We start from the raw sequence: 16977 nt of genomic DNA, 5'->3' as shown, positions 1-16977 counted from the left end.
GAGTGAGTGGAGGCCGGAGGCCTAGAGTGAGCCGCGGCCTAGAGTGAGCAGAGGCTGGCTAGAGTGAGCGGAGGCGCGGCCGGCGCAGATATTCTTTATGCACCAAGAGCTTGTAACACTCCAAAGAGAAAGGAAAAATGTAAATTGCATCATATGACCCCTTTAATTTTTAGAATTATATTATGTTTTTTTCTGGACTTTGGAAAGGGTGGCAAAAACTTCATTGTCCAAAATTGAATCCCTCACACACACACACACATACATACATACACAAAAAAAGTCAAACCAAAACTTCATTTTTCACAGGTGTTTACCTGTTTTATTTTGAATTACGCATTGCATTGGGTTGTTTTTTAGAGTTAAAGAAAATGTCCATAAATTAAACAGCAGTCGTTACTAGCACCTTTTGCATTTTTAAATGTATTTTTGTCTTACAGTGCATCTAAATGCATATAATATGTATCGTTTAATTAGGTCTGAACAAAACTCACATGTATTTTCATGCAAATTCCCCGATGAAGACACAGAACACAGGCTACTGTAAATACCCTAATTGACTAAACAAACATTTGTCTTGATCAAACAGTCTTAATGTAACAACATAATCCCACTTCCTCTATTCTAATGAGCTGCACTAATTTCAAACAGCAATTCTATTAGAACTTAAAATATCATTAAGCAAATGTAATGAATGCATTTTGTTTTGTTCAGCTCTCTGGATGCGTTTATAATGTATTATTTCACCACAACTGTTTCAAAAACTTAATTAAAAATCATAATTAAGCATAGAGTGTTTTGTTAAATTCAAATGTAATTCTTTAACCAAAAAAAAAAAAACCCTTCGAATGGCTCAGTATGCTTCTTATGTTTATATTGCATGCAAATGAATAAACACAAAAATGTCTAAAATTCAACATGATGGAGATTTTGGTTTGCTTTGACATTTACTTTTTCTCAAAAGACAGGGTTTAAGATACAAAATCCTTCCTTTCTCACATTTTCTGTTCCATCGTCTTATTTTAATCTTCCATTCTCATTCCAACACTGTCAAACTTTCAAAAAGTGGACCAAAGTGCTTTTAAATAGCATGGAGCATGACTAATGAGAGAAACATGTTAAAATCATTGCAAAAAAGTCCTTGGAAGACAAATGAATTTTCAGCAGAATAATTAACTTAATTAACAAATTTGCATGCATATTCATCAAGCTATTGAAGTCTCTCCAGCCCGGCTTGATGAACGTTGCCGTAATAACCATCTCATTTACATTCTACCATCTACTGCTATTTAGAGATGAAAATGAAAAACAATAGAAGTGGCACATTTCTGAATGCACACGCACGCAGGATCGTCTGGTGTATGGTTTCACATAACCGCAGCCCACGTTTGCTCTATCGTGTTGAGGTATCGCTGTAATGAGCTCCAGAGGAAGGCTCTGTGTGTGTGTGTGTGTGTGTCTCCTGCCCTCGGCCCCATCCTCTCTCTCCTGGGCATTGTGTTGGCAGTCGTCCCCGACTCGCAGTTCTCTGGGGCTGGCAGACTGTGCTACCCGCTGTCTCTGCAGGGCAATCTTAACAGGCAGCAAGTTGTAACAGCACAGACTGCCGCACAAGGCCCGAGGATACCATCTCAACCCAGCCCACCTCAAACACACATGCTCATCCAAGCAGGCATCAGTGCTTTAAATGTAGCTGCATTTTTCTACATTATCCAAGCATCTTTTTTTGCCACTTTTATTCACAATTTTATATGAATTTACATTTACATTTATGCATTTGGCAGGCGCTTTATACAACGTGGCTTACATTGTATACACTTCAGTTCATGGGCATCGGACCCATGACCTTGGAGTTGCTAGCGTCATGTTCTAAAGTTTGAGCTACAGGAAATAAAAAAAATGGCAAATGGGAAAAAATGGAGGGAAAGGTGGGAACAGAAATTCAGCAAGAGAAAGTGTTGCAAGTCAGATTCAACCTCAAATACACACACTTATCCAAGCAGGCATCAGTGCTTTAATTGTAGTTGCACAATTCTGCGTTATTCAAGCATCTTATTTTTTTTTCTTATGCCAATTTATTCACAGTATTATATAAATTTACATTTACAATTATGCATTTGCCAGATGCTTTCATCCAAGATATAGCCTACACTTTATCAGTTCATGCATTCCCTGGGATTTGAATCCATGACCTTGGCACTGCTAGCTCCATGCTCTACTGTTTGAGCTACAGGAATGCAATTAAGAAAAAATGGCAAATGGAATGCAAACAGGAAAAAATTAAGAGAAAAATAGGGAACAGGAATTCAGCAACATAAATTTGCAACAGAGAGTTTCAAGTCAGATTCAACTTCAAATGCTTATTCAAGCAAGCATCAGTGCTTTAATTGTAGCTGCATTTTTCTGCATTATCCAAACATATTTTTTCTTTTGCCACTTTTACTCACACTGAATTTACATTTACAGTTATGCATTTGGCAGACACTTTTATCCAACTTTATACTGTATATGCTTTATTAGTTTATGCATTCCCTGGTAATTGAACCCACGACCTGGGTGTTGCTAGCTTCGTGCTCTACTGTTTGAGCTACAGGAAAGTCAGATTTAACCTCAAACACACAAGTTTTTTTCATCAGTGCATTAATTGTAGTTGCATTATTCTGCTTTATCCAAGCATCTTATTTTTTTTCTTTTGCCAATTTGTTTATTTTTTTCTTTTGAAATTATGCATTTGGTGGATGCTTTTATCCAAAGCTACTTGCATTGCATTCAATATATACACTTTATCAGTTCATGCATTCCCTGGGAATCGAACCCATGACCAACATAAATTTGCAATAGTGTTTCAAGTCAGATTCAACTTCAAACCACACGTTTATCCAAGCCAGCATCAGTGCATTAATTGTTACTGCATTTTTATGCATTATCCAAGCATATTTCTTTTTCTTTTGCCACTTTTATTCACAGTACTATATGAATTTACATCAGTTTATGCATTACAGGGCATCAAACCCACGATTTTGGCAATTGCTAGTTTTGCTAGTATCTTATGTTTGAACTCCAGAAATGCAAATAGGAAAAAAAAAAGACAAATTGGAAAAAACGGAGGGAAAGGTGGGAACAGAAATTCAGCAAAATAAAGTGTTGCAAGTCAGATTTAAAATGAGTATCAGATCACATACATTAGCCACAATGCCACGGCTCCATTTGAAGCATTTAATAGAAAGTTGCATAGAACAGCAAAAACTGCAATTTGTCAGCTGCTTTTTCTGTGTGATCTTTTGGGGTATTTTTTTTATTCAATCACCTTCAGGTCATTTTAAACCTGTATGCTGTTATTTTATATTCACGCATTTGGCAAATGCTTATATCCAAAGCGCCGCCATTACATTACTTTAACAGCCATACATGCATTCCCTGGGAATCGAACCCATGACCTTGGCAATGTTAGTGCCATGCTCTTCTGATCAAGCTACAGGAAGGATTTTTCTCGAGGGAACTTTTTTTAAACCTAAAATATGTCTAAAGGCGGCATATTTATATGCATGCAGAAGCATATAATTAGTGTGCATGTTATATGTAATACATTTATGTTGCTTTTATAATATTTTTGCCATTTTTGGAACTTTAAAGAGCTGCATGATGAGCTGCATCTATTTGTGTATTCCACATAAAAAAATAACAGCATATGGATTTTATACAACATGAGGGTGATTAAATAATGACAGAATTTTCATTTTTTGGGGAAACTATTCCTTTAAGTGTGCATGTGTTGAGCATACAACAATACTGATTTATGAATTTATGGGTGTGGATTTTATATAAACAGTTTTTATATAAAATTGCTGGAAATTGCTTCAAACAAATGTTCAGATTGCAGAAAAAATAAGATGGGGAAGTTTTATTGGTTTATTTCATTATTTTTTGTCACTTTAAATGTAAGAGAGTGTGTTTCTGTGCATATGGAACAATTAGGAAGTGACAGAAATTCACAGACATGTTTGAGGGGTTCATTAGAATTGTTCTGAAACAGAGAAATCACCCAAAGGCCTAACCTGATCACCAATCTTATGACGGTTTCAACTGAACGTAACATATGCTCGACAAATTCTAGAGGGCTATGTTTCAAACAGCATCTCCCTAAAGATTAATTCATCAGATTTATAGAGTAGGGGATCAAAAACAGGGAGATGAGTCTGTATTGTGTTAATGCACGTCACTTTTAGCGGTTTGTGACATTTTTATTAAGTTTCATAAAATGTGAGGAGACAGTCAAAGGGAGTTTTGTAAGTGTGGATAATTTGCATTTTAGAGATTTAGTTTTTAAAAACATTTTGCAGTTTTGTGCAAAAACTCTCCGTCGTAAAAGATACGCAAGGGATTTTCTCTACAAGCATTAGCTATCTGTTCAGCTTTTGTATATTATAAAAGGGTAGATGTTCTAATAGGATGTTTCTGCTTATACCTTGTTGTTCAGAGAGGTTTGAACTGATAGAGCTGTCTCGAGGGCATCTCTCAAGGTTTATATTTATATCTGTGATTGTGTTTTGCGTGTTTTTTGAGGGATATTCAGACATGAGTGCTTAAGGTGCTTTACCCTCATTATCATGTCTGTGACTTGTCAAAAAGGTTGACACCTGAAGGCAATGATGGAATGAACATTTGTGGCAAAACTGTCTTTCAGAACTGTACACCATGCTGATTCCTCCCTCCAGTGGAGCTGCACAGCTCAGGAAGTGTTTGATGGTGATATAGATGGAGAAAGTTCTGAAGAAAGTCCCAAATTCACAGAGGGATTTGATTACCTCTATCCATTATCCACACAGTGAGTGATGGAGTCGCTAACCATCTGTCATCTGATTCATTTGCATCATCAACACCTGCCTGCCTGTTTATGGCTTGCCATATTTTTTTTATAATCCTCTCACACTTTTTTGCCACTTTGATGGAATCTGAAAATGTTTTGCTAAAACAGAAAGAAATGTTTTCCTCAAAAAACATAATTTCTTTATGACTGAAGAAAGAAAGACATGAACATCTTGGATGACAAGGGGATGGGTAGGCCTATATTATCTGTACATTTTTGTTCTGGAAGTGAACTACTCCTTTAAGAGTCTTTCGTTTCTGGAATCTGCTACAGGTTGCATTGTATATATACATAGTCCCAAATTCACAGAGGGATTTGATTACCTCTATCCATTATCCACACAGTGAGTGATGGAGTCGCTAACCATCTGTCATCTGATTCATTTGCATCATCAACACCTGCCTGCCTGTTTATGGCTTGCCATATTTTTTTTATAATCCTCTCACACTTTTTTGCCACTTTGATGGAATCTGAAAATGTTTTGCTAAAACAGAAATGAAAGCACCCTTGCTTAAAGCTATGCTTCACTTCATTATGCTGAGGCGAAGCTGTTTTCATATCGCTGGCTCGAAATGGCACAATAAGGCACAGAGAAATGTGCGCTTGATTCATGATGCTTTGGCAGCAGAAGTCATGAATCACTCATGCTTGAAAAAAATGGTATTTCTATTGTGATGACAATACATCATATTGCTCTATTTTGAGTAAAACTGTCGTTTAGTTTGAGTTGATCAAAGTGTCCCTTTGTATGGGTCATGCTGACTGAAGCAAGCAACCAAAATATGAAATATTTGTCATCTTACATGACCTAGAAACATACAAATCTAAAATTTAGTTTAAAAGATATTTTAATATCTGTATCTGACATAACATTTATTTTATATATCTTTGATGCTTAAATTTGTAATTTGTCAAAACTACATATGATCTGTAGTTTTCATATTATAGAAGATTATTAGAACAGTAGCCTTTATTCTCTCTCTCTCTCTCTCTCTCTCTCTCTCACAATCGTGGTACACTGGCTGCAATGTGTGTTTTGATTCATTAAACTGAACCTTCTCATAAGAGTCATTCTTTTCGTTAATCGCCCTACATTACTCGCGTTGTATGTTTTTGTTTCACAAAAAGAACCGGCTCATATTTTTTCATGTTGAGTCAAACTACACTGGTCACGATGTGTGGTTTTGATTCGCTGAAATGAACCAGCTCATAAGAGTCTTTCATTAGGTATGCGTTAGATGATTCACAAAATGACCCCGGCCCATATGAATCATTTGTTCATTATTCAAGGTACAGTACTGACCGCGCTGCATATTTTTGGTTCACTAGAAAGAACTGACCAATATAGTACTCATTTAGGCCTATTCAGGAACCATACTAGTGGTCAGTTTTATGTTTTTTTTTTGTGTGCAGTTCGCTTGAACTCGGTTTTGCCACGTTATTTTTTGTTGCATTACATTCAGTACAGATGGACAACCGATAGCTTATTTAGAAACTGAGGTTTTGCAGTGGGGAACCGTAAAAATACATTTTTATACAACCAATGAAAATAAGAATAAGAGGATCTATATCTATATCGGGAGGATTCAAATAAAAATACCGATTAACTACATTTTTTTACTCAGCTCTTATGAATATAGTCATAGCCTCTTGTTCCTTAGCTAGTGCTCATATAATATAGTTTATTCTATAACAACACAAAACACAAAGCCTACCTTGCCATGCTGTCAACGTCCAATGGAATCTGGGGGAATGTAGTCCGCTGGAAATAATTACGCAGATAGGCTTTGTGGCATATGAGATCAGACCACTTATTACGATTTTAATGTAACAACCCAAAAGCCTTTGACCACTTAATTTAGAACCAATATGAAATCTTTAGAAACTTCTACTGTAAGACTGAAAACCTGTGTATTTTTTGGGTTTAATTTGGTCAGTATCTAGAAGTGGGGCCACACTGTTGCCTTTGTGGGAACAAAAAGGGAGAGATTTTCGCCTGAAATCTTCTTCACCATTAACTGTGGTGATAATTTATGGCACTGAATCTGGTGCCAAGAGACCATTTGGTCCTTGTGTCTGTGCCATTTTACAAAGACACACACACACACACACACACACACACACACACACGCGCGCGCGCATGCATTCTTTTTCTCAGTCATCTATGTTTTTTCTCTTTTTACATTTGATAAAGGATATTTTCATCATGTTTTTCAGTTTGAAATAAAAATTGAAATAACTGAATTGAAATAAGAATTGAGACTGGTCTCAAAATGTCAGTGGGGAAACTGCAGTTCAGTGCAAAAATATCTGGATTAATCATCACATTTTATACAATACAATTGATTTACGAAGTAGTACATTTTAACAGTGTCTGTTTTCAGCCTTGAAAACCAACAGTTGACATTGATCTTATAAGTCACAGAACAAAATTTTGGACAGATTCATAAACAAGTTTATGAAATAAACAGCAGCTGAGATGAACATGGAGATGTTCAACTAGGATTTTTAGGTCAGACCTGTATCTCAAAACCCTCTAAAGCATTCTGATCCATATAAAATGAGGTTCTCAATTGATCTTCATGCCGAAATGTGCGCTGAGGGTCCAGGCAAATACATTTATCAGAAATAGTCATTAACTTTCCTTTAGCCTAGATTTAACATGGAATACAAATGACTTTACTGTCCAACATTCGGTTTTAATGGCTGCTAAATGTGCCTGTGATTAGCCAACATCGACTTCAGACAAACTTCATGTAATTTGTCCAAATGGGAATAGTTCATACATTTTTAATAATAGGTTTTGAAATTCACATTAACGACCAACTAGACTGATGAGCTCTAGGGCCTCTTGATGTCACGCTCTCTGCCAACTAGCTGAAAATCAGCTTTAGATGATATTCAAATGGTTGAATGTAAAAGAGATTCGCACCCGAAAAATCCCAGCACAAAGCGAGTGAGAAAACGCCAATTCCAGACCTGCGAGTCTCTATTAGTTTAAGTTAAGCTTGTGGGTCAAATGTAAAGGCCGTATAATAACAGAGAGATCAAGTACCCCGGAACCCTCATACTGAAAACACAATCGCGTCCCGTGCCAGGATACGCACACACTGTGCCAAGTCTAGAAATAGGGTGCGTTCATCTCAGCCAGGACGGGTGCCAAACTGACACCAATCTAATATGCAAATGAGTTGCTGGCTGACGATGTGGTTGCTTCTGTGGGGAGGATCACCTGCACCTCCTCTCGCAGGACGTGGTTTTCAAAGGGGTTTATCTCCTTAAACCCTCTAATTAAAATGAGAAATCCCTAAGCCACCAGCACTCGTGCGTAAAAAGAAAAGAAAGAAAGATTATTAGGAAAATTCTGTGTCCCACACCATCTGCGACCCGGGACTTGTGGAGATTTTTTGGGAACGAGACTGAGAGAGGGAGCAGGAGAGGGACTAACGTATGACAACACCCTTTCTCCACCCGTTAGAGGGGCGTCGAACAGATAAATCAACATCGCACCAGCCGCACCAGCTCTACATTGTTCATTCCTAATTACCATTATTATTAACAAGCAATTCATTCCAGAAACTGTCTCTGAGGCTCTCAGGTGTGAGTTACTGAAAGCTACTGAGTGAACCTTCATCAAACAACCTCCCTCTGAAGCACGCCGGCAGAGATCTTGACATCTGTATCGCATGTTTAGCATGAGCTCGGAAACGTGGGCTGCGTCCGAATTCCTGCACTTTTAATAGCGTGCATTAAATTTGAGAGCTTCTCAATGGTTAATGAAGTATATTTTAGGTGTGTATTATAAATACACTTCTGGAACATCTATAAAGCTATCTGTTACGCATTCCCATTAATTTAAATAGCATGCAGCCCTGGAAGTACACAATTTGAAATCTGCCATCTTTGCACTCAATTTCGCTGCCAGATTGTTGTTTTTAAAGAGTCACCTATCTGTGAATGCCATGTGACTCTGAAGCCATTGTGACAAAGCTGATTGGCTGATGGCACCAAAATAGTTATGCATAAAGAACATATTTTGAAGAATTTTGGTAACCAAAAGGTTTTGGGTTCCATTGACTTCCACTGTATGAACAAAAAATGCTATTGAAGTCAATGGAACCCAAAACTGTTTGGTTACCAAAATTCTTCAAAACATATTCTTTTGTGTTCAACAGAAGAAATACCAATTTGGAATGACACAAGGGTGAGTAAATAAAAGACTGTTTGGACAGTCTATCCTGAGCTGTGATTTGAGAGGAAAAGTCCAATGCATGCTTTAAGATCCCTACAAAAACTGGTAAAACAAATACCAAAATATTATATAAAATGCTTTTTGCTATCATATGATGTAGTTGGAACATTGTCCAGCCGGGGCTGAAGGAACAATGCTAACTAGTGACATAGGCTGCATCCAAGTATGCACACTTGCCTTCTATATAGTAGGTGAAAAACAGTATATGAAAAGAGTAATATGTTGAAATTCACAGTACCGTCTTAAAAATAAAAGAGGGTTTTCAAAGCAAAGCCAGAAAATAACCATTATTTGGTTCCCCAAAAAAACGTTATTTGAAGAGTTCATAAAATAACCATTTTTTTTAATGTGAATAGCTTTTTAATAATCTAAAGAAACCTTTACACTATAAAGAACCTTCTGTGCAATGTAAAGGTTCCATGGATGTTAAAGGACCATCAATGTCAATAAAGAACCATTATTTTTAAGAGTGTATTCATACAACAGCAGGCAAAAAGTAAACTACTTGTTCAAAAGAAGTACCTACTCAGAGAGTATATAATGAGGTCATAATGGCAGGTTGGCATTGACCTCTGACACATAACCAATAACCATGAAAACAATTTATTCGGGTTTTGTTTAACAAGTCCAATTTAACCACAAGAAACCACTTTCTTGGTCCCTAGCACTTACACTTAAAAAAAGAGCCATTTATAAAAACAAATCCCATGGCCAGTGCATAAATTTCCCATGGCCTTATGGAATAACAAACTTGAGAATTGCAGCATCAAGGATTGTTTAGCATAACACTTAGATGTTCATTCTGTTCACATACTATACATCAGGATACATAATTGGATGGGTCATTCGACCCAAATGACCATGTACAGTTTTACCACTCTGGACAGATTGTATTTGGTGATCATGTTTAGTGTGACTCATCCTTCAATGATAGGATTTGGAACAGAAGGGTTGACATCAGAACACAGAATGGAGCATTACACCTGGACAACAGCTATGAGTGATCGTGAATGTGAGTATGTAGTAGTAATTCACCTCCAACCGTCCACACACACACACACACACACACACACACACACACACACGTATGTACACTCACATACACCCACCCACATACATCTACCATATGCTCTTCCACACAATCAACACAAGTAATTTAATTTAACCATTCAAATGAGATGTATGAAATTCATACTCACCTGAGCATTAAAAACAAATGACAGCCAAAGTTTTAAACAAGGGTATGGCATTTCTAGGTTAGACGCCATATTGAATTTTACGCGGATGAAAACGAGGCTGTGAGGATAGACTTTACAGTCTTTACAATGGCACGCACTATAAAGTCCTAGATCATGTAATTTTCACAACTCACAATTTTCCAAAAGTTTTTTTGTTCAGCTGAACAGTTGGTATGTTGTTGAACACCAGTACAAATGAACGCACTGTAGGCTTCATTTCACAGCCTCGTTTTCATTCCTGTCAAAAATTAAAATGGCTGTACCTTGACTAAGGTCATATGAGCGAGTTGATAAAGTTGAGTAATGATATTTGAAAAATACATTTTATATTATGGTCCTTGTTACTAATGCACATTTGCATAGCATTTTCGTTTAGTTCAAAACTAAACTAAACGTCTTTTCAAGCCTAATCATATCATCGTATTTTAATATATTTCATGTTGGGACAATAGATCAAACTGTCACATTTGTTGTAAATTTATATAATTATTCACAAATTGGTTTGTGTTCCATAATTGTTTTAATAATAACATTTTGCAGTTTAAAGCGTACTTAAAAGTGTATTTTATATTTAAAATTTTATATCATTAGAGTTCTATCTATTTGTTTAGGAATAAAATAGGCTATAAACGAAATTAAATAGGCTAACTGGATACAGGGCCTGGCTAAAATAAGGCATGCATCTTCTCTGTCAGTAAACAGATTATTTACGTTTTTATCTAAAAGTAAATAACGCTCTAAAACGTCGACAGAAAGCGTGTGGTGAGAACTTTCCACCGTTCTCAGACAGAAGCACATAGAGAAGTGTTGCTGCTCATTTTTCAGCTGTTCGTTCCTGACAGCTTTGTCTCTGGGGTAGCATATGTTCTGCCTCTCTCTGAGTTGTGTGAAATATCGCCACTGTGGGGTTTTTCTGACACATCAACATCCCCACAGCAAATCAAGAGTCTCATCGCACACGATCGGTGATTGTGCAGGTTGAATTGTTGCACCTGTCAACAGCATTAGGTGTTTTAGGACAACGTGATGATTAATTGGATATTAACATATATTACTGGTCTATTTTTTCTTTGAAAGCGTGAAAAGGAATCAATTAGGACTACTACCAGAAAAAAGAAGTTTTGTGAGATCTTACGAATATGTTTTGTCAAAACTGCCAGTGACTGTGAAGCTAACTTTAATTTTGGACTATTTTGCTGAGCATTTTATCCTAAACAATTCACACTGCATTCAAGGTTATACCTATTATCAATTCATGTAGGCTAATCTAGGCCTATTAGTCGGGAATCGAACTCATAACCACGGTTTGAACTATTTTTTTTTTATATATATCTATCGTAAACTATTAGTTTTATGGCTTTTAAGCCCATTTCATTGTAACGTATTATGAATGCTATCACTCTGGTTTCTCGGGGATGACAATGCACATTCGCGGGGGAATAGCTGTTTTTGGGCTCCTGATCCGCAGTCTGTCGCTGTTTGGCCCGCGTCCAGCTCGCTGCTGAACTCGGAAACAGGAGAGCCTCCAAGCCAGACAACCTTTACTCCCCTAAACCCAGTCCTGAATAACATCTCAAGAACGTCTCATTTTACAATTAACCTTGACCAACGCGTCGCATAGGCCTGCAAACTAATGCACGAGATGGATTTGGTGGATTTTGGCGACTTCATGAATTAAATTCCTTTGTCCTCTGTTGATAAACAGATGCTCTCTTTGCTTTTCTGTAGGCATTTATGACCTATAGCCTAGTGATTGTAGCAGATAGGCCTATATATTTTTAGACTTTAAATTTATAGATCTAAATAATATAGGTTATTATCTTCGTACACTTTAAAGCATTGTTCATTAAAGGTTTTGCAATTATCCTATAGAAAACGAAATGCGCCATTGCATTAAATGTTGTTTTCGTTCGTTCTAGCGGCACTTAACGAGGTTTAGATAGCCTATATTAAAAAAAAACTAGATATATCTATTATATATTATTTATGATTTGAATTTGATTTTAGAGAATGTCATGTTTTCAGAACAGTGTTTCCAACATAGAATTGTATTCAGTTAAACTTTATTTTACTGTACAAAACAGCTCGACAGTGTACAAAGTCCAGTTTCAGTGCATTCAGTCATTTTTGCACACACAAATATATTAAGGCAGGTTTTCCCGTGACATGAGTTCACTAGACAGCACACAGACCTTTCCATTAGAGATTTTACATGCTTCAAATGCATTTTCTTACAGTGATTGTTCCGAGATTGTACGCAATGTCACCAATATATCGACGACTTTACATTTGAGAAAATACAGAAATGTCAAACAATCTGTTGCATAATTACATCATCGTGTTGTGCCATCATACTTTTGAAATCATGCGCATAGACAAATGTGAGATATTTGAAATATTTGGAAATTAAGAGGGTGCTTAAAACTCGATTGTCCACATTTATAAAGTTAAATTACACACATTGAAATCAATGAAACAAATGAATAATATACCGTTATTTCGTTTTTCAGAATTACATCCATAGCCTATATAAATTTTAAATACATCATCTTCTATAGGAAAACAAATTTATTCAATAATTGCCTCTTCGTGGTGGTCTTTAACATATCATTACTATTATTGTAAATAATAATAATAATAATAATAGGCAATTGTTGAATCAATTTTTACCAACATTTAAATAGTGCCCTGTGTAATACATCACGAAACTTTTGTAAATAAAGATGAAATTTTGATTCAAAGGAAATAAATACAATACAAATACAATACAAGCTCTTACGTTTTTTATGTTACTTCTCATAAACGAATAAACGCATTTATGTATTACAAAATGATGAGCAATTACATTTTTTAACACCAATATTTTGACGTTTGTGCGAACATTGTTTAGACAAATTAAGTGGATAAATAAATGGCCAGATCGAGAATTATAGACTTGTGTAATGCATAGCACCCTTAGCAATTATTGCTCTTCTATTTTACTGAATTTTCTTCGCAAATATTTGAATGACCTTATAATTAAAAGATGCCTTTTGGAGCAAGAGTCCTTACTGGCAGATTTAGATCTATAAATACTCACACAGGTCATTAAATTAAACTGAAAATAAACGAGAAACTCTGCGTAAAACACATTGATATTGTTTGTGGATTATTTTTCCATCAGACCACATATTTTGTCAGACAGTTTAAAAATCAATACTTAGAAACACTGTAAGCACGTTTTCCATTTAATTAAAAAGGATAAATAATAAAACATCCGATGGCTTAAAACCCAAATCAGAGATGGATTTTATAAATAATACATGTGCGATCGAAAGTCCTGCATTTTCAGTCCTTTTCACTCACGTTTGACTTTCTCTCATTAATTATGAAAAGTGTTTACTTCGTCTTGCACGGGGTAAAACTGGCCGCGGAGGTGAATGTCATATGGGAAATGGAGATCCGAGGAGCCTCTCGCGCTCTGGCTGATGGAGGAGCGCGGCGGCACGGCGCAATAGCGCGTTCCGTAGTGGCAGCTCTTGCCGTATTCGACCGGCTCTTCATGCTTGAGGGAAAAGATCCCGTTAAAGTTAATAGGCGGGCTTAAGAGACCGTCGAACTGAGGGCTTCCGCATTCCGGCGAGACGCTTTCGTAGAAAGACTCATAGGAGTTGCAGTAGTTGAACGGCCTGAAGGGTTTGACGGCATCTACCGAGGGTCCAGAGGGCGGCACCACACCCGGACTGTGGTAGGTCGTGTACACGGATTCGTACGGCGACCTGCCGGAGAAAGACGCCTCGCCGTTGGTCTGATCCGTGATGAAGTTCCTGGCGTTCAGCTGCAGGCATCCGGCCACTAAGTTGGTGGTGGGCTGCGAGAGCCCTTTGCACAGGGTCTGAACAAAGGTCAAGAGGTCAGGCCTCTTCCCAGTGCTCAGGACCTCGGAAAGCGCCCAGATGTAGTTCTTGGCCAGCCGCAGGGTTTCGATTTTCGACAGTTTCTGGGTTTTGGAGTAGCAGGGCACCACCTTGCGCAGACTGTCCAGGGCGTTGTTCAGACCGTGCATTCGGTTCCTCTCCCTGGTGTTGGCCTCCATGCGCCTCATCACGACCCGGTCCACCCTGGCTTTGGTCATTTTCTTTTTCCGAGGCCCTCTCCTCCGAGGCAGACCGTTCTCGTCCTGTCCGTCCTCCCGTTCGTCCTCATCCTTCTCCGAATCCTCATCCTCCATCGTGTGGGAGAGCGTCTCCACCTTTTTAAATGGCTCTTGTTTGGTGACCTTCATTTCACCCACGCAGTCCCGTGGAAAGTTTGCCCCGAATTGACTGTCCATTATAACAGGATCATCAAACGGAAGAGTCAGCATTGTGTTCTTACTGGGGATGATGAGAGGACAATAGATCTTCTGAATCAATCAGCAGCGATTTAAAAACAACCTATACATGGTGCTCAATAAATACACTCTCACAGGTACAAAAGCTGTCACTGGGGCAGTACCCTTTCACTAAAATTTACCTTAAAGGTACTAATATGCACCCGTTAGGGGTAATCATGGTACAAAGGTGTACCTTTTGAAAAGATACCAGCATGGTAACAGCTTTTGTACCTTTTTTCTGAGCGTATGCAGTGGTGTATTAACATAACAATTACAGACAGAATTCCAGAAGATATTGATTATCTAATCAAATCACAAAAATTTAGCTGCAAACGACAATGCAACAGAAATAAATCTGTAAACTTGTTTTCACGTGTGAAATTGTATCACATTCATGCATTTACAAAACACAAGGCTGTAAAATCTGGTGAAAAGGCAGAAACAGTCATGCAGCACAGATGTCGATCCTTACCCTCGAACGATCCAGCTTACCTGGATTATGATGGTGTCAGATGACAGTTTTCATATTTCCTATTTTGAACTTTTTTTTCCTTGTGGTGTTTTAGCAGGTGAACAGCTCGTGCGTTTTTCTCACCTCCCCACTGTTCTCCTTGTCTCGCGCTAAGAGAAATGACACTGATGCCAACTGCCAGAGCTGGTACCCATGCCATCTGCCGCTGACGTCACGTGGCATGGGTTGGTCACGTGACCGGGTCCCGGGGGACCACTATTCCTCCCCTGATCATCTGGCATGTGCCTCGAGCTGTGTACCACTGCAAAACCACAAAGCAGCCTCAATAAAGGACCGAGTACCAGCATCCATCATTAGAATCTGATGCTGTGGATGAACAGGAATGCTGTGAGACGGTCAGGGAATTACATTTCTTAGTCTTTGTTGATAGAAATTAACAAATTGGGATTCGATTTTCATGCATAAGCGGACTAAATCTAAATATACACAAAATAGCTTCTTGTAAAAAAAACATGTAAAACAAAAAAAGGTCAGTGCTGATGAATGACAGCAGGAACTGGATGATTGATGGCTCTTGTTTGCCTGGTCAGTCTCTTCAAGGGCATTTGCCAAATGACTGATCCTACTGTCTGTCACCGTGAAAGCATTTTCAATGTGACAATCACCTGATAATGAAAACATACATTTAGATAAAGTTTAGATGAATTCTCTCTCTGACATTTAATTAATGCGCCCAGTCAACATGGATTCTGAGATTTGAAAGTTTTTTTTCTTCTACATTTGAAAATAAGTCTGGGTTTTTGTTTACTCTCTCTCACACATGCACACACTTACACCATCCCTCCCCACCTTCCTCACACACAGCCATCCACATTCACACCACAAAGTAGTATGCGAGTGAATCTAACGAAAACATGTCCAGGTCACATTTCACTCCAAGAAGTTATACTGTGCATGAAGAAAATGCCGCCTTTTTTAAGAGCTTTATTTTATTGCTATTTTTTGGATTGTGACGTCTTTCCCTCAAATTCTCATATGCTGTGCATCTCAATGGTGGATTTTCATTATATCCTTTGTTAATTCTCATTACTGCACTGTCACTTTTACTATATTACATGTAATTTACAATATATTTTTATATATATTTATAATTGTAATATGAATATATCAAATGTTTGGGGGTCGTTAAACCAAATACTAAAAAAGGCTTTATTTATTTGATCAAGAATGTGAAATATTACTACAATTTAAAATTGTTGTCTATTTTAATATATTTTGAATTGTAATTTTATGTGATGCAAAGCTGAATTTTCAGCATCATTACTCCAGTCTTCAGTGTCACATGATCCTTCAGAAATCATTCTAATATGCTGATATGATGCTCAAGAAACATTTCTTGTTATTATCAATGTTGAAAACCATTGTGCTGCTTAATATTGACACAGAGACACATTTTATTCAGGATTAAAGGATTTCAGTAAAGTTCAAAAGAAAAGCATTTATTTGAAATAATAAAACTTTTGTTATCTTATAAATGTCTTTGTCACTTTTAAACAGTTCAGTGCATCTTTGCTGACTAAGAGTGTTGAAGGTTTTTAAAAAAAAAGCTCTTTATACTGACCCAAACGATTATCAGAAAAACTTAGAACTCTCTCTCTCTCTCTCTCTCTATATATAAGTACTCATAAGTACTTAAGTAACACACACACACACACACAAACACACACACACTATATATATATATATATATATATATATATATATATATATATATATATATATCTTTATGTCTAACAA

General features: G+C 37.2%; 1 protein-coding gene across 2 annotated transcripts; it reads right to left on the bottom strand.

The window, feature by feature from the left end:
• Positions 1 to 12945: 12945 nt before the first annotated feature.
• Positions 12946 to 15337, bottom strand: neurod6a (neuronal differentiation 6a). Of its 2 annotated transcripts, none has more exons than XM_016445979.1 (2): positions 15181 to 15337; positions 12946 to 14709 (listed from the first exon to the last, which is right to left on the bottom strand). In XM_016445979.1, the coding sequence occupies exon 2, from the start codon at positions 14697 to 14699 to the stop codon at positions 13716 to 13718; it is 984 nt and encodes a 327-aa protein (XP_016301465.1). In that variant the 5' UTR covers positions 14700 to 14709; positions 15181 to 15337; the 3' UTR covers positions 12946 to 13715. The 2 variants fall into 2 exon arrangements, with proteins under 2 accessions (XP_016301465.1, XP_016301466.1); XM_016445980.1 differs by having other exon boundaries at positions 15201 to 15337.
• Between the last annotated feature and the right edge of the window lie 1640 nt (positions 15338 to 16977).

The sequence above is a fragment of the Sinocyclocheilus anshuiensis genome, unplaced genomic scaffold, assembly GCF_001515605.1.
Source record: "Sinocyclocheilus anshuiensis isolate Anshui unplaced genomic scaffold, SAMN03320099.WGS_v1.1 scaffold119, whole genome shotgun sequence".
Lineage (NCBI taxonomy): Eukaryota > Metazoa > Chordata > Actinopteri > Cypriniformes > Cyprinidae > Sinocyclocheilus > Sinocyclocheilus anshuiensis.
This window is presented reverse-complemented; position numbering and strand designations above follow the sequence as displayed.

Bases quoted from the DNA above. Each gene is read 5' to 3' on its own strand.
- neurod6a (XM_016445979.1), bottom strand. From the start codon at position 14,699: ATGCTGACTCTTCCGTTTGATGATCCTGTTATAATGGACAGTCAATTC.